Source organism: Dipodomys merriami, unplaced genomic scaffold (genome assembly GCF_024711535.1).
Source record: "Dipodomys merriami isolate MVZ:Mamm:240054 unplaced genomic scaffold, mDipMer1.0.p SCAF_1, whole genome shotgun sequence".
In the NCBI taxonomy this organism is placed as follows: Eukaryota; Metazoa; Chordata; class Mammalia; order Rodentia; family Heteromyidae; genus Dipodomys; species Dipodomys merriami.
In genome coordinates, this window is record NW_027202270.1 from 6,867,230 (window position 1) to 6,888,183 (window position 20,954).

Here is a 20,954-nt window from a genome sequence, read left to right on the forward strand (position 1 = left end):
TCTAGGCAGTTTCTTTATGTACAACCCAGAAGAAACATGTGATTTTTTTTTCCTGAATACTTTGGTATACTAGAAAGTTCCAAATCAATATAGCCAAACAAATAGCATTACCTCTGTCAGAACTCTATCTGGGGCTGGGAAGTTGGCTCAGTGGTAGAATGCTTGCCTTGCATGCTTGAGGCCCTGGGTTCAATTCCTCAGCACCACATAAGCAGAAAAAGCCGAAGTAGCACTGTGGCTCACAAGTGCTAGGGAGCCTAGCCTTGAGCTGAAGAGCTGAGGGACAACACCCAGGCCCAGAGTTCAGGCCCCACAACCAGGGGGGGAAAAAAAGTCTATCTGCTATTGTCAACCAAAGGAGAGGAAATACCTAGAAATCAAGAAACCTATAATCAAGTAAGGGAACTGGCAACTACTGCTCCAAATGAGACAGAAGACAAGAAATGCTATTGAGGAAGAGCAGTTTACAAGGGGAAGCTGAGTTTTAAATGCTCATTAGTTAAGAGATACAGAGATTATAGTATCTGTTTTAACCTGAAGGTACAATTGTGTAGCCTATTCATTCTGTCCTCCTATTTAAAGAATCTACATATTTCTACATTTAGTAAACAAGAATCATCTGATCAAACTCAGCACAGACCTACCCCAGTCCTCTTCTGCAGGAACTTCCTACCCCTCAAAGGAGAAAGTCTCATAGGCCCAGATCATCACTGAAGAAATGTTTCCAATGGAAGGAAGAAATCTAAGTAATCTAGGATAGGAAGAATTAGGCTTTTTTTTTTTTTTGCCGGTCATGAGGACTGAACCCTGGGCCTGGGTGCTGTCCTTGTGCTCTGCAGATCAAGACTAGCGCTCTACCACTTGAGCCACAGTGCCACTTCCGGCTTTTTCTGCTTATGTGGTACTGAGGAATTGAACCCAGGGCCTCATGCATGCAAGGCAAGCGCTCTACCACTGAGCCACCTTCCCAGCCCCTGCCTATTTTTTTAAATAAGTAGTGATTAAACAGATTTTAACATTTTCAAACTTGAAAATGTTAAAAATACAGTGAAAACTCTCAACCAAAAAGAAATGAAAAAGAAAACTATTTTTAGCTTAAAAGCCATACTATTTTTTTAATATTTACTTATTAGGTAATTATACAGAGCAGTTTCAATTCCAGAAGTCAAATTATAGTACAATGCATCTTGATCAATGTCACCCTTTCCCCCTCCCTTTGTTCTCCCCCATCTTTCCCCAAACCATTCCTACCCTCAAGTTATGTGGTTCATTTTTTACATAGTGTACAATGGATCTTGATCAAGTCCTAGTACCAGCATTACACACACACACACACACACACACACACACACATATATATATATATATATATATGAATAGAAAGAGAAATAAAAGTAAAATTTGACATCAGAACAGGCATTGTGATTCATGCCTATAATCATAACACTTAGGCTGAGGCAAGAGGATCTTGAATTCAAGGCCGTCCTGGGCTAAGTAACAATACTTCATCTCACAACCCAAAAAAAAGCCAGGCATGTATAGCTCATACCTGTAATCTTAGCTACTGAGGAGGCTAAGATCAGAGGATCAAGATGCAAAGGCAACCCAGGCAGAAATGTCTGAGATTCTATCACCAATTAACTAGACTAGGGCTATGGCTCAGATGGTAAAGCACCAGCCATACAGGGTCATGAGTTCAAGCTCCAGTACCAGCACAAATGACAGCAAGGTAAATTCCTAATTTCTCTGTACTCTTTAATAAGTAAATATGAGTGCACATTTTTTTTGGAGGTCCGGTCATGGGGCCTGAACTCTGGGCCTGGGTGCTGTCCCTCAGCTCTTCAGCTCAAGGCTAGCGCTCTACCACTTGAGCCACTTCTGGCTTTTTTCTTTTTGCTTATGTGGTGCTGAGAAATTGAACCCAGGGCCTCATGCATGCAAGACAAGCGCTCTACCATCAAGCTACCTTCCCAGGCCCCTTGGAAAACTCTTTTGTAGGCATTTTATGTGGTGCTGGTACCACTGGAAGGTCTCAGTGTCTTCTATTGTTGACATTTACAAACTAAAATCTGGGCAAGTTAAATTACATGTGTATACAGCTTTTTCTCCTTTTACTCCTGCCCATGTATCTTCTCCTCTACGTGTTTCTCTTCGCTCTTCACCCCTTTACCTTCCCCATTCTCATTCTCCTCTCTACTTTTCCCTTTTCCTTCTTCAGTCAGTGGTGTTCTAACATGACACCGTGATACGTAGAGTAGATCTGTTACCTGGAAACTGATATTGACCAGCCGGTATAGTCATTCCAAATGCTGCTAGGTAGTTGTTGCAAAATATTCTTCTCTTCTTTTTCTTCTTCTTCTTCTTCTTCTTCTGCTGCTGCTGCTTTCTTCTTCTTCTTCTTTTTGGTCAGTCGTGGGGCTTGAACTCTGGACTTGGGCACTGCCCCTCAGCTCTTCAGCTCAAGGCAAGCGCTCTACCACTTGAGCTGCAGCGCCATTTCCAGTTTTCTGGTGGTTAATTGGAGATAAGAGTCTCATGGACTTGCCTTGCCAGGGCTGACTTTGAACCACAATCCTCAGATCTCAGCCTCCTGAGAAGCTAGGATTCAGGCGTGAGCCACTGGCACCCAGCTAAGATATTCTAAATTCTTTTTTGTTTTTTGTTTGTTTGTTTTGTTCCTTTTACCATCTTAATGCTTTATGAACTAGTGCTTTGGGTCAGGAGCTAAATTAAACATACTCTTTTTACTTTTACATGTGAGAATGCTTCTGACTTCTGCCTGGTTACATATAAGAGAGTCTCAATTCCAGGGACCGCTCTCCTCTGAATAGGAAGCTTCTAGTGGTAAAAGAGTGCTTTCTGTGGACTTACCTTGGGCACAGATCAACAGTCTAAATGAGAAAAGACCTGGCTGACCCAGAGGTTGGTGTTATAAATAGTACTCCAGTCCCCAGTCTTTAAAGCTTGTCCACCTAATCCTCCTCAAGATTGGAAGTGATTTGACCTGTGAGTCTTAAAACTTTTTCCCTGAAAATCTAGTTAGCAAAGAGCTATTAAAGCAAAAATGCTTTGAGCGATGCTGGTCAGTCATCACTGTTCACCTTTCACTCCTAACAGGTTTTTGACCAAATGTTTCTAGTTTTTGAGGAGCGGCTGTCCTCGTTGTCTGTGGTCTGGTTTGGTCTGGGTTTTTGTTGGGGCAGAGTCTTACTGGGTAGCCCGGGATGGCAGTGCTCCAGCCTCTGCCTTTTGGAGTAGCTCAGCTGTGCAAGTGTGGACCATCACACCCATCGAAAATTTGTTTTTAAGTATTGAGGGGTTATTTTTCCGGATTTGAGGGTGTTTTATGAGGGGAGAGGTGTTTTTGGATTTTTGGTGGTGGTGTTGAGACTAAAGCCAGGGTTTTGTGACTCTCACTAGGCACACAATCACAGAGCTACATCCCCCAAACAATAAAGTTACGAACCTGCCCTGCACCAGTGGCTTACGGCTGTAATCTTAGTTACTCAGGAGGCTGCGCTCTGAGGATCCAGTTCAGCGAAGTCTGTAACTCTTATCCCTAATGAATCACTAAAAAAAAAAAAAAGTTAGCCGGGCGCTGGTGGCTCACGCCTATAATCCTAGCTACTCAGGAAGCTGAGATCTGAGGATCGCGGTTCAAAGCCAGCCTGGGCAGGAGAGACCTTGAGACTCCTATCTCCAATAAACCACCAGAAAACCGGAAGTGGCACTGTAGCTCAAGTGGTAGAGTGCTCGCCTTGAGCTGAAGAGCTGAGGGACAGCGCCCAGGCCCAGAGTTCAAGCCCCACGACTGACCAAAAAAAAAAAAAAAGTTACCAACAGAGTTACTGCTTTTTTGTTTTTTACTTATTAAGGCTATCATGGGTTTGCATTTGTATGATGTATAAAATTGTTCTCAAGCTAGGCCCAGGAGGAAGACACTTGTATTAATAGCTAGTCAGTAGTCTGAGGTCTGAGGATCATGGTTCAAGGCTAGCCTAGGCAGAAAAGTTTATAAAGCTCTGATCTCTAATTAACCAGCCAAAAGCCAGAAATGGAGTTGTGGCTCAAGTGGTAGAGCACTGGCCTTGAGCACAAAAGCTCAGGGACATCACCCAGGCCCTGAGGTCAAGCCTCAGGCCCAGCACAAAGATAGGTAGACAGACAGACAGACAGACAGACAGACAGACAGACAGACAGACAGACAGACAGACAGACAGGCAGACAGATAGATAGATAGATAGATAGATAGATATAGATATAGATAGATAGACAGACAGACAGACAGACAGACAGATCTCCCAAAGATAATCAGTTAAGTCCTTAACCTGAATACTTATGAAGAAAAGGACACTTACATTACAGAGATCAATCATACGTTTTTGGCTTCTCTCCCTTATAATAAAATTAGGGATCTTAAATTTATTGTCCACAGAATGTCACATAGGAAACTTTAAAATGTTCTTTTTTGGATAATACAGAAGTTTGAATGCAAGACCTCATTCTTCTGTTTGTTTGTTTGTTATTGTGAGAATACGGTACACAGGCGTTACAATTACCTGGGCAAGACAACAAGTACATTTCTCTTCAAGCATTGTTGCCTCCTCAAGACCTCATGCTTGCTAGGTAGACACTCTCCCTCTGAGCCGGGCCTCCGTGGTTTCTGCAGTGGTTATTTTGAGAAGAGTCCTGGATCCACCTGTTACACACTTCCCGCTGGAGCTGAAATGATAGGTGTGTGCCACCATTCCCAGCTTCTCTTCTGTTGAGTCTCATGAACTTTTTTCCCTGGGCTATTTTGGAACCACAGGGAGGCTGCGTTCAGTGCTTCAGGCTGGGCATTACGTATTGAGTCCCCACTGTGGAAATGACAGGACTTTCTCAGGCCTGAACACCCTGCTCTTCCCTGTCTTCCTGGAGTACCTGTTCGGAAAGCCGGGCCTGAGATCCCGCAGCCACATCAGCAGCGAAGGCTGTGGCGCGCTCTGACTACTTCCTCCTTCTGGAGTTACCTGGCACTTGCCCTTGTCAGTAGCAGTCCTGTGTTGTTTTTGTTTGTTTGCTTGTTTAGGACTTCTCCACTATTCACCTCTGACCTCTGGATCTCCCTAACTGCTTAGCTCTCCTTTCCATGCAAACATATGGTGTGTTTTACGCATTCCTCACACTCACTGGAGAATCCCACTCAAGTGTGCGATCCCTCACGTCCCGATCGCATGCTGTCAGCTTCCTTGCTTGGCCTGTCATTCTCACGGATATTGGCACCAGTTTACTGGGAGAATATAAACTTTTTTTTTTAATGTCATAGAGCTTAAACTCTGGGCCTGGGCGCTGTCCCTGAGCTCTTCAGCTCAAGGCGAGCACTCTACCACTTGAGCCACAGCACCACTTCTGGTTTTCTGGTGGTTTATTAGAGATTAGAGTCTCATGGACTTTCCTGCCCAGGCTGGCTTTGAACTGCGACCCTCAAATCTCAGCCTCCTAAGTAGCTAGGATTACAGTCATGAGCCACCAGCACCATGCTAAAAATATCTTTTAAAACCATGTGTAGGGGGCTGGGAAGGTGGCCCAGTGGTAGAGTGCTTGCCTTGCATGCATGAGGCCCTGGGTTCGATTCCTCAGCACCGCATAAGCAAAAAGCCGGAAGTGGCACTGTGGCTCAAGTGGTAGAGCGCTAGCCTTGAGCTGAAGAGCTGAGGGACAGCGCCCAGGCCCAGAGTTCAGGCCCCACAACCGGACCCAAAAAAAAAAAAAAAGCCATGTGTAGGGTGGGGGAGGCTGGGAAGGTGGCTCAGTGGTAGAGCACTTGCCTTGCATGCTGGAGGCCCTGGATTCAATTCCTCAGCACCACATAAGAAAAAAGCCGGGGGGGGGGGGGGGAGGAGGGGGAATGAGAAGGATTGGGATTGGGGGGGAGGGGGGAGGCTCGGAAGGGATGTGAAGGGTAAACAAAGGAGGAGGCTGCAATGCTTGGTAAGAAATGTACGCATTATCCTGCCCATGTAATTGTAACTCCTCTGTACAGTATGTTCACAAATAAAATTAAATTAAATTTAAAAAAAAAAAGAAAAAAGCCGGATGTGGCGCTGTAGCTCAAGTGGTAGAGTGCTAGCCTTGAGCTGAAGAGCTGAGGGACAGCGCCCAGGCCCAGAGTTCAGGCCCCATGACCGGACCCAAAAAAAAAAAAAAACAAACATGTGTAGAGAGCTGGGAAGGTGGCTCAGTGGTAGAGCGCTTGCTTTGCATGCATGAGGCCCTGGGTTTGATTCCTTAGCACCACATAAGAAAAAAGAAAAAAACCCAGAAGTGGCGCTGTGGCTCAAGTGGTAGAGCGCTAGCCTTGAGCTGAAGAGCTGAGGGACAGCGCCCAGGCCCAGACTTCAGGCCCCATGACCAGACCCAAAAAAAAAAAAAAAAAAAAAAAAAAACTATGTGTAGGGCTTAGTGGTAGAGTGCTTGCTTTGAAAGCATGAGGCCCTGGGTTAGATTCCTCAGTACCACATTAGCAGAAAAAGCCAGAAGTGGCAGTGTGGCTCAAGTGGTAGCCTTGAGCTGAAGAGCTGAGGGGCAGCGCCAGGCTGATTAAATAAATAAATAAAATAAAAATAAGAGCATGTGTATTGCCTGATGCCACTGATTTTGAGCTCAAGGCCTAGATTTGCTAGGTAGGTAATCTGCCATTTGAGTCATGCTTCTAGCCCTCCTGCCTTAGGTTTTGTTTTGTTTTGTTGCCAGTCCTGGGGCTTGAGCTCTGGGCCTGGGTGCTATCCCTGAACTCAAGGCTAGTGCTGTACCACTTGAGCCCCAGTACTACTTCTGGCTTTTTATGAGTCGTTTATTAGAAAGAGTCTCACAGACTTCTCTGCCCAGGCTGGCTTCAAACTGTGATCTTCATCTCCAGCCTCCTGAGTAGTTAGGGTTACAGGCGTGAACCACCGGCCCCCCATTTCCTTAGGTTTTTTGTTGTTGTTATTTTCTTTTGCCAGTCCTGGGGCTTGAACTCTCTACCACTTGAGCCATAGTCCCACTTCTGGCTTTTTCCATGTATATGGTAGTAAGGAATGGAACCCAGGGCTTCATGCATGCTAGGCAAGCACTCTACCACTAAGCCACCTTCCCAGACCCTTAGGTATTCTTTGAGTAGGTCTTGTCCTTATGCCCAGGGCCAGTCTGGATCATGATCCAACACTACCTATTTTTCCTGAGTAGCTAGCATGATACCCAGCTTTCATTGATTGAGATGGGGTCTTCGGAATGTTTGCCCAGGCTAGCCTGGAACCATGATCCTCCAGATCCCCACCTCCAAAGACGTTGCTATTATAAGCATGAGCCACCGTGTTGAGGGCTCTGTGTCTCTCTATCTCTCTGTCTGTCTGTCTGTCTCTCTATTTTTTTTGGGGGGGGGGGTCATCATGGGCCTGAACTCGGCCTGGGCACTGTCCCTGTGCTCTTCAGCTCAAGGCAAGCGCCCTACTGCTTGAGCCACAGCGCCACTTCCAGTTTTCTAGTGGTTTATTGGAGATAAGAGTCTCACAGATATTCCTGCCCAGGCTGGCTTTGAACCGAGATCCTCAGGTCTCAGCCTCCTGAGTAGCTAGGAGTACAGGCATGAGCCACTGGCGCCTGGCTGTCTCTCTCTCTCTCTTTCTCTCTCTCAACAGTACAGGGGTTTGAACTCAGGGCCTCACCCTTGCTAACCTGCCCCTCTACCACTTGAGCCATGACTCTTTGTACTGGTTAGTTGAAATAGCATTGTACCTCCCACCTGGGTGTGTACCAGAACCACAATCCACCTATTTTAGGCTTCCTGTTGCTGAGATGACAGGCCCATGTTACCACACGCAGCTTTTATGGGTGGAAATGGAAACTCCTAGACTTCCTAAGCTAGCCTGTAGCTATTTGAGAGTTCTGTGCCATGGGTGAAGATAATGGACTATAGCCTTCATTGTACTGAGTTCTGCAGAAATCATTTCCTTGGAATGCCTGATACGTGTTCCTTTATGTTGACTGGCCAGATTCCATTGGCAAATTTATTTATTTATTTATTTATTTATTTATACTGTTTCTCTTTCTGTCAGTTTCTAGGTAAGTACAGTCTTTGATTTTCTTTTTCTTTTCTTTCTTTCTTTTTTTCTTTTTTTTTCTTGTAAAAAGATGACTGTATTGGGGAAACGTATAGCTGAGCAGCCAGGGACACACGAGACTCAGGAGCTGAAATTGTGACTTTTTCTTTTTTTGTAATGGGGCTTGAAACTCTGAGCTCTTCAGCTCAACACCAGCACTTTGGGCCACGACACCATTTTGGTTTTTTGTTTTTGGTTTTTGGGTTTTTTTTGGGTCCGGTCGTGGGGCCTGACCTCTGGGCCTGGGCGCTGTCCCTCAGCTCTTCAGCTCAAGGCTAGCGCTCTACCACTTGAGCCACAGCGCCACTTCTGGCTTTTTTCTTTTTGCTTATGTGGTGCTGAGGAATCAAACCCAGGGCCTCAGGCATGCAAGGCAAGCGCTCTACCACTGAGCCACCTTTCCATTTTGGGTTTTCTAGTAGTTAATTGAAGATTAGAGTCTCACAGACTTCCCTGCCTGGGCTGGCTTTGAACCACAATCCTAAGATCTCAGCCTCCTGAGTAGCTAGGATGACCGGCGTGAGCCAGCGGTTCCTGGCCAATCTTTAAATTATGCTCTAGGAACGTCTCCTATGGGTCTCTGCTTCTTCCTTTAGCTATCTTTTTGATTCTCCTGCATGTCCCTATCTGCTATCATGATACGCAGACACTGGGCCGGCCTGGCAGGAAGGAAATAGACAGTTGTGAAGCCGCCTCATATACAGTCACTATCAGAACCTTATTTTTCCTTGATCCTATTTGATCAGAAATTGGATGAACCTTCGGGATGCAGAGACAGGGAAGATACTCTGGCAAGGAACAGAAGACTTGTCTGTCCCTGGGGTGGAGCATGAAGGTACTCCTGTGAGCACACACCGTGACCTCTTCACATCAGGGAGCTAAGTAAATGCCCATTTAACAGGCCAGTGGACCCTGAAGGCATAGCACACACACACACACACCTGTTGCTGGCACTTTTTCTTGTTTCCTTTTCTTTCTTTTAAACATTTCTTTCTCCCACTTCCCAAAATCCATTTTGTGCTAAAAATTTAACATTAGAACATACCCAAAGATACAAGTTTAGATCTCAACTTCTTTTTGCCACCAAAGAAAATGTTCATTTTCATTTCCCTAAGTAAAAGAAAAGGTGCCACCGAACGGGCAGTCGTGTGCCTGGCTGGGGCAGCTAGGTGCTTTTGTGGTGTCCCTTTGGCCACCGGCCAGACACAGCTGACCCCCCCTCCCCTCCCCCAGGCCTTCTGCCTTCCCTTGGGTAACGGGGTTACCCTGGCCTTATCTGAAACGTAACGTGTGCAGCCCACTCAAAATCAGCCACAAGAGACTCAGAAACCCAAACAGTGCAGTCACGTGAATTTCACTTAGCATGGCTCCAACCTATCTTTTCTCTTCCAGCCCGTGTACCCAAGAAAATCCTCAAGTGCAAGGCAGTGTCTCGAGAATTGAACTTTTCTTCAGCCGAGCAAATGGAAAAATTCCGCCTGGAACAAAAAGTTTACTTCAAAGGGCAATGCCTAGAAGGTGCTCCATTGCCTGCCGCGCCCCGTGACGGCTAAGGGGGGCGGACAAGCGGCCGGGCGGCCAGGCAGTTTGCAATAGGATTCCTACACTCTGCAGCGTGGGGACCCCCAGTGAAAACAAACTACAACAGGGCCAGCCAGGACAAGGGCCTTGGAGGACTGGGACCCTGGGGGCCCTTGTGGCACCCTAATGCTGCGGAGGAGGACGCAGAGGAAGCAGCCGCAGTCAGGCCTGAGGAACGTCCCCAGCCCCCTTCCTGAGCTCTGGCATGTCAGAAAAGAGATCTCGTAGGCACCTTAGACCTGAAGTTCCAAGTGCAAAGGCCCACCCCTGCTTAAGTTCACACCCATGACACTCCTGAGACTGTGCCCCATATACTATGCTGCTGCCTAGACCTCACCTGCTAGACTCCCTAAAAAGTAAGGCTCTAGCTGGGCACTGGTGGCTCCTAGATACTCAGGAGGCCGAGATCTGAGGATCCAGGTTTGAAGCCAGCCCAGGCAGGAAAATCCATGAGACTCATCTCTAATGAGCCACAAAAAGCCAGAAGTGGGCCGGGCGCTGGTGGCTCACGCCTGTAATCCTAGCTACTCAGGAGGCTGAGATCTGAGGATCTCGGTTCAAAGCCAGCCCGGGCAGGAGAGACCGTGAGACTCCTATCTCCAATAAACCACCAGAAAACCGGAAGTGGCGCTGTAGCTCAAGTGGTAGAGCACTTGCCTTGAGCTGAAGAGCTGAGGGACAGCGCCCAGGCCCAGAGTTCAAGCCCCACGACCGACAAAAAAAAAAAGCCAGAAGTGGAGCTGTGATTCAAGTGGTAGAGCACTTGCCTTGAGCACAAAAGTTCAGGGCTAGTAGTGCCCACTCCCCAAGTTTAAGCTCCAGAACCAGCAAACAAAACAAACAAACAAAAACAAAAAACTAGGCTTCGGTGTGAGCTGGAGCTGCTGGAGGAGGCTTCGTGCGCTCTTTTGCCTCTGGCCTGGTAGATGCCTGACAGCTTCCTTGCCCTAAAGTGGGGGACAAATAGTCCTTAAGGACTTAGGCATGTATGGGGTGCCAGCTCACTGGCTCTTCCTTCTTCCTTCAGAATGGTTCTTCGAGTTTGGCTTTGTGATCCCTAACTCCACGAACACCTGGCAGTCCCTGATAGAGGCCGCACCCGAGTCTCAGATGATGCCAGCCAGCGTCCTAACGTGAGTGAGGCCCCTGGAAACTGTGGGGTGTGTCTCAAAGCAGTCATGCCAGACAGATGGGACTCTGGGTCTCATCCAGGGGCCAGGAATAAGAGAGAAATAGGACAGGAATACACAAGGGTGTCACAGGTGACAGGCTACTGATTTCTGTCCTGTGAAGAAGGCAACATGACAGAGCAGAATCAAAGTTTTGATTAGGCTGGGTACCTGTAATTCTAGCTACACAAGAGGCTGATATCTGAGAATCACTGTTCAAAGCCAGCCCGGGCAGGAAAGTTCTTAAGACTCTTATCTCCAGTAAACCACTAGAAAACCAGAAGTGGTGCTTTGGCTCAAGTAGTAGCTTGCTAGCCTTGAGCTGAAGAGCTGAGGGACAGCACCCAAGCCCAGCGTTCAAGGCCCATGACTGACCAAAAAAATAATAAATGAATAAATAAATAAAAATAAAAATAGCTGGGTGCTGGTGGCTCACACCTGTAACCCTAGCTATTCAGAAGACTGAGGTCTAAGGATTGCAATTCAAAGCCAGCCCAGGCAGAAAAATCCGTGAGACTCTTATCTCCAATAAACCACCAGAAAACTGGAAGTGGCACTATGGCTCAAGTGGTAGAGTGCTAGCCTTGAGCTGAAAAGCTGAGGGACAGTGCCCAGGCCTAAAGTTCAAGCCACACTGGCAAAGAAATAAATGACGGTTATCTCCAATTAATTACTTAAAAGCTGGAAGTGGAGCTGTGGCTCAACTAGTAGAGTGCCAGCCTTGAGCCAAAAGCTCAGGAACAGTACCCAGGCCCTGAGTTTTAAGCCCCAGGCCCAACACCAAATAAATAAAAGTTTAGATTAGATCATGTTTTAAATTCCCAGTGCAGGGGCTGGGAAGGTGGCTCAGTGGTAGAGTGCTTGCCTTGCATGCATGAGGCCCTGGGTTCGATTCCTCAGCACCACATAAGCAAAAAGAAAAAAGCCGGAAGTGGTGCTGTGGCTCAAGTGGTAGAGCGCTAGCCTTGAGCTGAAGAGCTGAGGGCCAGTGCCCAGGCCCAGAGTTCAGGCCCCACAACCAGACCCCCAAAAAAAATTTAAATTCCCAGTGCACCTTACCTGCCATCTTGAGTGATATAATACCTTACCTTTCTGAACCTTAGTGTTTCATCTCTCCAGTAAGAATGAACAATTCCCTCAAGAAGTAAAGATAAAATGAGACCACGTGGAAGGGAACTGGCAGAAAGTATACACTGCTTCTCCTGGCTGCTGACCTCTAGTAGTATTTCTGTATTATCTGGATCACCTTAACAGTCTGCCACAGTCCTTTTTGTGACTCAGCATGTAATTTTGGTTACAAGTTCTCAGAAACTGTTTTAAGCTAAACCTGTAGCTCACACCTATATTGGAATGAGATCTGGGAGATAGAGGTTCAAGCCAACTTTGGGAGAAATTTGCTAGACTCTTATCTCCAAAATAGCCAGGGAAAAGTGGGGCTGGAAGTATGGTTGAAGTGGTGGAGCACCAGCTAAACAAGCAAGCCAAGCCAAAAACAACAGCAGTGTTTTTGCCCCAAATCAAGGTAGGCCAGACTCAGCTGTTCTTTGAAAGGTGCCTACCTTGACAGCAGCCTAAGCTCTGCGGGAGTCCATGTGTAGGCCAGCCAGAAATCCGTGGGATCTGGTTCTCTACCACTCATACAGGGCGCTCTGCCAAGGGCTGAAGTGTACTCAGAAGATAGTCTGGTTTCTCGGCTCGATGGGAACAAACTCATCCTGTAAGTGAAGTGCTATGTAAACACCTCACCCATATAGACAAAAGATGTCACTGTGTAGCTCAGGCTGGCCTTGAACTTGTGGTCTTCCTGCCTCAGCTTCCAGTGCTGAGATTATGTGCCCAACTCTGGACCAGAATTTCAGTGGCCCCAGCTAAGGCTCTATCTGGAGCCTCTGCCTGGCCAGGGACGCAGGACAGGAAGCACCTGTGGAGCAGGGCCCGCCCCTTCCGGTTTCCACGGCTCACCCTCCTCTCTTCTTTCTCGCAGGGGGAACGTCATCATAGAGACAAAGTTTTTTGATGACGATCTTCTTGTAAGCACATCCAAAGTGAGGCTTTTCTACGTCTGAGAGAAGAACGTCTGTGCACTTCAGGAATTTGGGGTTTGGGGGGGAGGAAAAACTGTTTACTTTTTCCTCCACACATTTGATTTTTGACACTTCACCCAATTCTGTCGCGCAGACCTGCCTATGGCCGCCGGGGACCAGCTCTGTATAGGTAACCAGATGGCTTCTTTTCTCCTAAACTGCCATCTTCCGTTGACCAGACAAAACTCCCAACCCCAGACCAGGGCAGGGGACGCGCCTCTACTCCTTCCTGGTGCAAACGTGGGAGCAAACGCATACCACGAGCCGACACTGCACACGCCCCTTGCCGCCGCCTCCCTGGGCCCTGCAGGCTTCCTTTGGCCCCTGGTTTTGGAAAACTTCCCGTTCCTGACCCATGTTTAGTTACTTTTCCTACCATTTCTATTTCATACATTCTCATACATTTACCTTGTAAAATAGACTATGATATTATTATTACATAATGTAATTAAAATATTGCTACCGTCTTTAGCATGGCACTGATTACATTTCTCTCCTTTTTTTCTGGAATGTGAACCTGTCTGTGAGGGAAGAAGTATTGTTGGCCAGGTGCCAGTGGCTCACACCTGTAATCCTAGCTACTCAGGAGGCTGAGATCTGAGGATCGCGATTCTAAGCTGGGTCAGGAAAGTCCATGAACCTCTTTTTTCCATTTAACCACTAGAAAACCAAAAGTAACTCTGTAGCTCAAAGTGGTAGAGCACTAGACTTGAGCAAAAAAGTTTAGGGACAGAGCTTCAGCCTTGAGTTCAAGCCCCACAACCAGCAAAAAAAAAAAAAAAAGCATTTGTAAGACTTCAACTTCATTTTACTCCAGAGAAGGACCAATATCTCTTCTTCCTGAGTGGCTTGGTTGCTGCTTCCCAGAAATGTACTTTATGAGAAAGAACGATTGGGAAGCACCAGGCCGGGGCTGGCTAGACAGCTTTTAGGCCGTGGTCAGAGGAAGCCAGGGTGGGTGACACAAGTCCATCTGTAGCACTCTCGGGCCTGTCAGAGAGTATCAAATGGATTTCAAATATCAGAGAATATCAAATGCTTAGGACCCCAACCTCTGGGCTGCTGTAGCTTTCATGGTCCTTCATTCAATGCCAACAATTACAAGTCCTCTGAGAACCAGTGTCATGACGCATGCCTGTAATTCCACTCAAGTGGTAGAAGTAGAAGGATTTCAGACCAATACCAGTTCTGGCAAAGTGGGAGATCCTATCTGAAATTTAAGAAATGAAAGTAAAAGGAGTAGGGCATGGTTCAAGTGGTAGAGCACTTGCTTAGCTTGCTTAGAAAGCGTAAGGTCCTGCTGGACACACAAGCCTGTCATCCTAGCTACTCAGGAGGCTGAGATCTGAGGATCCAGTGCAAAACCAGCCCAGGGAAGAAAAGTCCCTGTGAGACTCTTCCTGTCCTACCTAGCTTTGAATCCTGACACTCAAATCTCAGCCTCCTGGTTAGCTAGGAACACAGGTGTGAGCCACCAGTGCTGGCTTCCAAAAGCGTTTTAAAGCCATACATGAGCAGTTCAGAGCACTGGTATTTCTCAAACCTGGAGAGGCTGAGGTTGGAAAGATCACAGTTTGAGTCTAGCCAGGATGGAAATCCTCTCAACTGAGAACGAAACGAAATTAGCCAGGCCCTGGTGGCTAACATCTGTGCTACTCAGAAGACTGAGATCTGAGATAAAGGTTCGAAGCCATCTGGACAGGAAAATCAGTGAGATACTTATCTTCAGTTAACCACCAAAGAGCCAGAAGTGGAGCTGTGGCTCAAATATTAGAGTGCTAGCCTTGTGTACAAAAATTCAGAGAGAGGAGCCGGGCACTGGTGGCTCACGCCTGTAATCCTAGCTACTCAGGAGGCTGAGATCTGAGGATCGCGGTTCAAAGCCAGCCCAGGCAGGAGAGACCGTGAGACTCCTATCTCCAATAAACCACCAGAAAACCGGAAGTGGCGCTGTAGCTCAAGTGGTAGAGCGCTCACCTTGAGCTGAAGAGCTGAGGGACAGCGCCCAGGCCCAGAGTTCAAGCCCCACGACTGACAAAAAAAAAAAAAAAATTCAGAGAGAGGAATAGCACCAAATGAATGAATGAATGGTCAAAATTTGAAATTTGTTGGTGGTCACAGGACTTGAACTCTGCACTCTTCAGCTCAAGACTAGCGCTCTACCACTTGAACCACAGCACCACTTCCAGTTTTCTGGTGGTTTATTGGAGATAAGAATCTCACAGATGGCTGGGCATGGGTGGCTCCTGCCTGTAATCCTAGCTACTCAGGAGGCTGAGATCTGAGGATCATGGTTCCAAGCTAGCCTGGGCAGGAAAGTCCGTGAGATTCTTATCTCCAATAAACCACTAGAAAAGTGGAAGTGGTGCTGTAGCTCAAGTGTTAGAGTGCTCACCTTGAGCTGAAGAGCGCAGGCCCCACGACTGACACAAAAAAGAATCTCACAGACTTCCCTGCCCAGGCTGGCTTTGAACTTCAATCCACAGATCTCAGCCTCCAGAGAAGCTAGGATTACAGGTGTGAACCACCAGCACCCAGCTTGATTTATTTTTATTTTTATTTCTTTATTTATTTGTCGGTTGTGGACTTGAACTCTGGGTCTGGGCACTGTCCCTCAGTATTTCAGCTCAAGGCTAGTACTCTACCACTTGAGCGATAGCACAACTTCCAGTTTTTTCTGCATATGTAGTGCTGAGGAATCGAACCCTGGCCTCATGCATGCAAGGCAAGCACTCTACCACTGAGCCACCTTCCCAGTCCCTTAGCTTGAATTAAAAAAAAAAAAAAAAAAAAGGTGAAAATCAGTTTACTCTTTCTCTCTTGAAATATTACCTTCTTTTTTTAAAATTTTATTTTATTGTAAAGATGCTATACAGAGGGGTTCCAGTTACTTGAGTCAAGCAATGAGTACATTTCTTGTTGAGCATTGTTACCCCTTCCTCATCTTACTTCTTAGAGAGGAACAATCTCCTCCTTTTCCTGAGCTGAATCTCCCACAATTCCCCAAGGGAACCCTCTTTGGGGACTGGACACTTTGCAGTACTGAAAGAAATTCCTAAAAAATGCTTTATGTCTCCACGCAGTCAAACCTTGCCTCCCTGCCCTGAGAAAAAAAGAATTACAGCTGGATACTGATGACTTACTCCTGTAATCCTGACTACTCCGGAGGCTAAGGTCTGAGGATCGAGGTTCAAAGCCAGCCCAGACAGACAAATCCAAAAAACTCTTTATCTCTAGTAAACCACCAAAAAGCCAGTAGAGCTGTAGCTCAACTAATAGAGCATTAACCTGGGGCAAAAAAATCTAAGAGCCAGGTGCTGTTGGCTCATTCTAGCTACTTGGGAGGCTGAGATCTGAGGATCATGGTTCAAAGCCAGCCCAGGCAGAAAAGTCCCCATGAGACTCTTATCTCCAATTAAACAATCAAAAACACTAAGTGAAGCTGTTGCTCAAAATAATAAAGCACTAGCCTTGAGCAAAAAGCTCAGGACTCTGAGTTCAAGACCCAGGACCAACAACACAGAAAAAGAAAAAAGCTAAGGAACAGAGCCCTGAGTTCAAACACTAGAATAGTGTGTGCACATGTGTGTGCATGCACAGACACAACTTATAAATTGTTTGGACCCAATTACCCTGTGTGTGTGTGTGTGTGTGTGTGTGTGTGTGTGTGTGTGTGTGTGTGCGTTGTTGTTGTTGTTGTTGTTGTTGTTTTTCTGTAAGTTGTGAGGCCTGAACTCTGGGCCTGGACACTATCCCTCAGCTCTTCAGCTCAAGGCTAGCGCTCCACCACTTAAGCCAGAACACAACTTCCAGTTTTTCTGGTAGCTAATTGAAGATAAGAGTCTCACAGACTTTCCTGCCCATGCTGGCTTTGAACCATGATCCTCAGGTCTCAGCTTCCTCAATAGCTAGGATTACAGGTATGAGCCACCAGCACCCAGCTTACCCTGTATCTCTGAGTCTGGGTATACCATGAAAAAGTTACTGAGACACTAAGATTACTTTAGATGGGGAAAAGTTGGGACTTAAGACAATTCCATAGTTTGACAATACATTGATCACATACACACACACACACACACACACACACACACACACACACACACACAGAAGGTACTAGCCACCATCATGGCTGTATCCCTGACTCCTGCACTGTCAAGAGGGGTCCAGACATTGGTGGCTCACGCCTGTAATTCTAGCTACTAAGGAGGCTGACATCTGAGGGTCATGGTTCAAAGCCAGCCTGAGCAGGAAAGTCCATGAGACTCTTTGTTTTGTTGTTGTTGTTATGGCTCAAGTGGTAGAGCGCTAGCCTTGAGCTGAAGAGCTGAGGGACAGCGCCCAGGCCCAGAGTTCAAATCCCAATGGATAAAAAAAAAAAAAATACTATAAATGTGTGTTCCTTATGAACCACCCACTTTAAGATGCTTTGTTACAGAAACTCAAGCTCAGACACCCTGGGCCACCTGCAGCCTCTCCTCCCTCATTCTCTCCTCACACCTTGGTCATTCCGCAGACTTCCCTTCGCTCCCCCAGGGCCGCCCAGACCCACAGGGTCCTCCCGGCCCCATAAGCAGCCAGAACTGAACTTGACTGTGTCCCTGTGCCACAAAGGCTGTGAACACACTGTGGAAATAGTCACTCATGGGGTCAGCAGTAGCTGAAGCTGCCAGAGAACAAAACAAGAAATGCAGAGCTGATGATGGAGAGAGGTTCCTGGTGACAAGGCCTGAGCACCTGGATCCTGCTGTACCCGAAGCTGTGACATGTCAGAACATTCCAGTCAAAGTAAATTCCCTTTCTTCATAAACTAGTTTGCAACTGAAGGAGACCTGCATATGCACACTGTGCATTGTGGCCTTGCCTTTTCTTTCCTTGCTTGCCTTCCCTCTCCCTCTTCTTCCTCCCCCTTCCTCCCCCCTCCTCCTCCTTCCTCCTTCCTCCTCCTCCTCCTCTTCCTCCTCCTCCTCCTCCTCCTCCTCCTCCTCCTCCTCCTCCTCCTCCTCCTCCTCTTCTTCTTCTTCTTCTTCTTCTTCTTCTTCTTCTTCTTCTTCTTCTTCTTCTTCTTCTTCTTCTTCTTCTTCTTCTTCTTCTTCTTCTTCTTCTTCTTCTTTTCTGATAGTGGGGCTTGAACTCTGGGCCTGGGCACTGTCTCTGAGCTCTTCAGCTCAAGGCTAGCACTCTACCACTTGAGCCACAGCACCATAGCACCACTTCTGGTTTTCTGGTTTATTGGAGATAAGAGTTTCACATACTTTGCTGCCCGGGCTGGCTTTGAACTGCAATCCTCAGATCTCAGCCTCCTGAGTAGCTAGGATTACAGGCATTAGCCACCAACACTGGCTTCCACTTTCTTCTTCCTCCCCTTCTTCTTCCTCCTCTTCTTCCTTCTCTCTCCCTCCCTCAGCCCCCTCTAATTTCATAGACTCACTGTGAAAGTTTACAAAATCCAGCCACACCAGTGGCTCACGCCTGTAATCCTAGCTACTCAGGAAGCTGAGATCTAAGGATAGAGGTTTGAAGCCAGGCAGGACAGAAAAATCCAAGAGACTCCAGTTAACCAGCAAAAAGCTGGACAGAGAATTGTTCCTCAAGTAGTAGAAAAAGCGAAGAGGACCCTGGAATTCTAGCTCCAGTACTGGCACCAAAATAGGGGGAGGGGATCGAGGTTTAAAGCCAGCTTGGGCAGGAAAGTTTATGAGACTCTTTATCTCCCATGAATCACCAGAAAACCAGAAGTGGCACTGTGGCTCAGGTGGTAGAGCGCTCGCCTTGAGCTGAGGGACAGCGCCCAGGCCCAAAGTTCAAGCCCCATGACTGACAAAAAAGAGTCTCATAAACTTTCCTGCCAGAGCTGGCTTTGAACCTGGATCCTGAGGAGCGAGGATTAAAGGTGTGAGCCACAGGCACCAGGCCTGTGAGAGCAAACAGTGTCAGTGCTTTCTCAGAAAGTTCTAGTTCTACTCTGCTGCTCCCCGCACCCATCTGCCAATGCCAGTTCTGTCTCTGGCTCGGCACCGCTCTGTGCCGAGCAGGGCTGCACACGGCCCGCAGCCCGGGGGAGGCCGCCGGGCCCCGCGAGCCAGGCCTGGAGCCGCCCCGAGGAAACGCGGAGGCATCCGCCTCGTGCAGCCGGGGTTCCGGAGCCCGGCCGCGTCCTCGATGCGCACCCTCAGCCTTTCCGGCCTGCACGTCCTTCCCTGTGCTCATCGGCTCTGGGGAGAAAACGTCCAGGTCAGATAGATTTGCAGAGAGGCTGGAGGCCTCCGCCGCGCCGGCTCACCTGGCAGGGACAGGCCCCAGGAGTCCCGGGTGGGAAACGCCCCTTTCCTATCCCTCACCCTGGACACAAAGGTGGCTCTCGGCCCCCATGTTTCAGGCACACTGGGGCACGGGCCCCAGGCGTCCCCAGGGGGGACGGCAGGAGGCAGCGGTGGGGAGGCCCCGGGGTGCGGGGCTGGCACAGGCAGTGCCGCACCAGCTTCCTCTGAGTCCGCTCAGCCCACTCCGTTCCCTGGGTCTGTAACCACTCCCGAAGAGGGGGCCCACACCGCGGGCTCGCCCTCCTCCAGGCTCTCTCTGCTTTTGGAGAACTGGTGTGCCCTGAAGATCGGCTCTCCATCCTCCACCGATGCTAACTCTCAATTGCCACAGTAGAAAATCCTGTCCAAACCAGCCTAAACCAGAAGGAAGTGCGCTGACTTGAGCATTAAAAAGCTTACAAATGGGCTGGGAGCTGGTGACTCGCGCCTGTCATCCTAGCTATTCAGGAGGCTGAGATCTGAGCATCACAGTTTCTAGCCAGCCCAGGCAGGAAAGGCCAGGAGACTCTTTTTTTTTTTTTTTGGGGGGGGGGGAGGTTCCAGTCGTGGGGCCTGAACTCTCTGGGTCTGGGCGCTGTCCCTCAGCTCTTCAGCTCAAAGCTAGCGCTCTACCACTTGAGCCACAGCTCCACTTCTGGCTTTTTTCTTTTTGCTTATGTGGTGCTGAGGAATCGATCCCAGGACTTCAGGCATGCAAGGCAAGCGCTCTTCCACTGAGCCACCTTCCCAGCCCCTCCATGAGACTCTTATTGCCAATAAACCACCAGAAAATTGGAAGTGGCACTGTGGCTCAAGTGGTAGAGTGCTCACCTTGAGAGATGAAGCTCAAGGACAGCGCCCAGGCCCTGAGTTCAAGCCCCATGACTGACAAATAAAGACCTAGAAATGGAGCCAGGTGGGTTGCTCATACCTGTAGTTCCAGCTACTGGGAGGCTGGGACCTGATGGTCACAGTTTGAAGCCTGCCTGAGACTTCAATTAGTCATCCTCAAAAAGCCTGAGATGGAGCTGTAGCTCAAGTGGTAGAGTGCTATTCTTGAATACAAAGTTCAGGGACAGCATACAGCTGAGTTCAAGCACAGGACTGGCAAAAAAGAAGGAAGGAAGGAAGGAAGGAGGGAGGGAAGGAAGGAAGGAAGGAAGGAAGGAAGGAAGGAAGGAAGGAGGGAGGGAAGGAGGGAGGGAAGGAGGAAGGAAGAAAGAAGGAAAGAGAAAGAAAGAAAGAAAGAAAGAAAGGAAGAAAGGAAGGAAGAAAGGAAGAAAGAAAGAAAGGAAGAAAGGAAGAAAAGAAGAAAGAAAGGAAGAAAGAAAGAAGAAAGTCCGTTCAGATCCAGCCAGTGGGTTCAAAGGCTCAGGTAGTGTGATGGGAACTCGAGGCTCCTCTACTCGAGGCCCAGCCTTGCACCTCTGTTGGGCTGCAGTTTCAGCCTCTGTTTAAACACAAAGTTCTTTCCTTTTCCAATAAATCAATTTTTTAAAAAAAGCCTACTTACTCGGGAGGTGAGCTCTGGGAATCATAGTTCAAAGCCAGCCCAAGCAGAAAAGACTATGAGATTCTTATCTCCAACTATCCGCCCAAACAGTGGGAATGAAGCTGTGGCTTGAGTGTTAGGGCACCAGCCTGGAGTGAGAAGCCAAGGCACAGCCCCAGTCTTTCTAGCCCCAGTATCAGCAC

General features: G+C 47.9%; 1 protein-coding gene across 1 annotated transcript in view; it reads left to right on the plus strand.

Moving 5' to 3' along the window:
- Window positions 1-13,428, plus strand: part of Pde6d (phosphodiesterase 6D) — a 49,249-nt gene extending 35,821 nt beyond the window's left edge. Inside the window, exons 2-5 of the mRNA XM_070014939.1 lie at window positions 8,870-8,958; window positions 9,516-9,641; window positions 10,732-10,837; window positions 12,858-13,428. Of these exons, the coding sequence (XP_069871040.1) occupies window positions 8,870-8,958; window positions 9,516-9,641; window positions 10,732-10,837; window positions 12,858-12,939 (403 nt within the window). The 3' untranslated portion in view covers window positions 12,940-13,428. The remainder of the gene's footprint in view (window positions 1-8,869; window positions 8,959-9,515; window positions 9,642-10,731; window positions 10,838-12,857) is intronic.
- The last annotated feature ends 7,526 nt before the right edge of the window (window positions 13,429-20,954 follow it).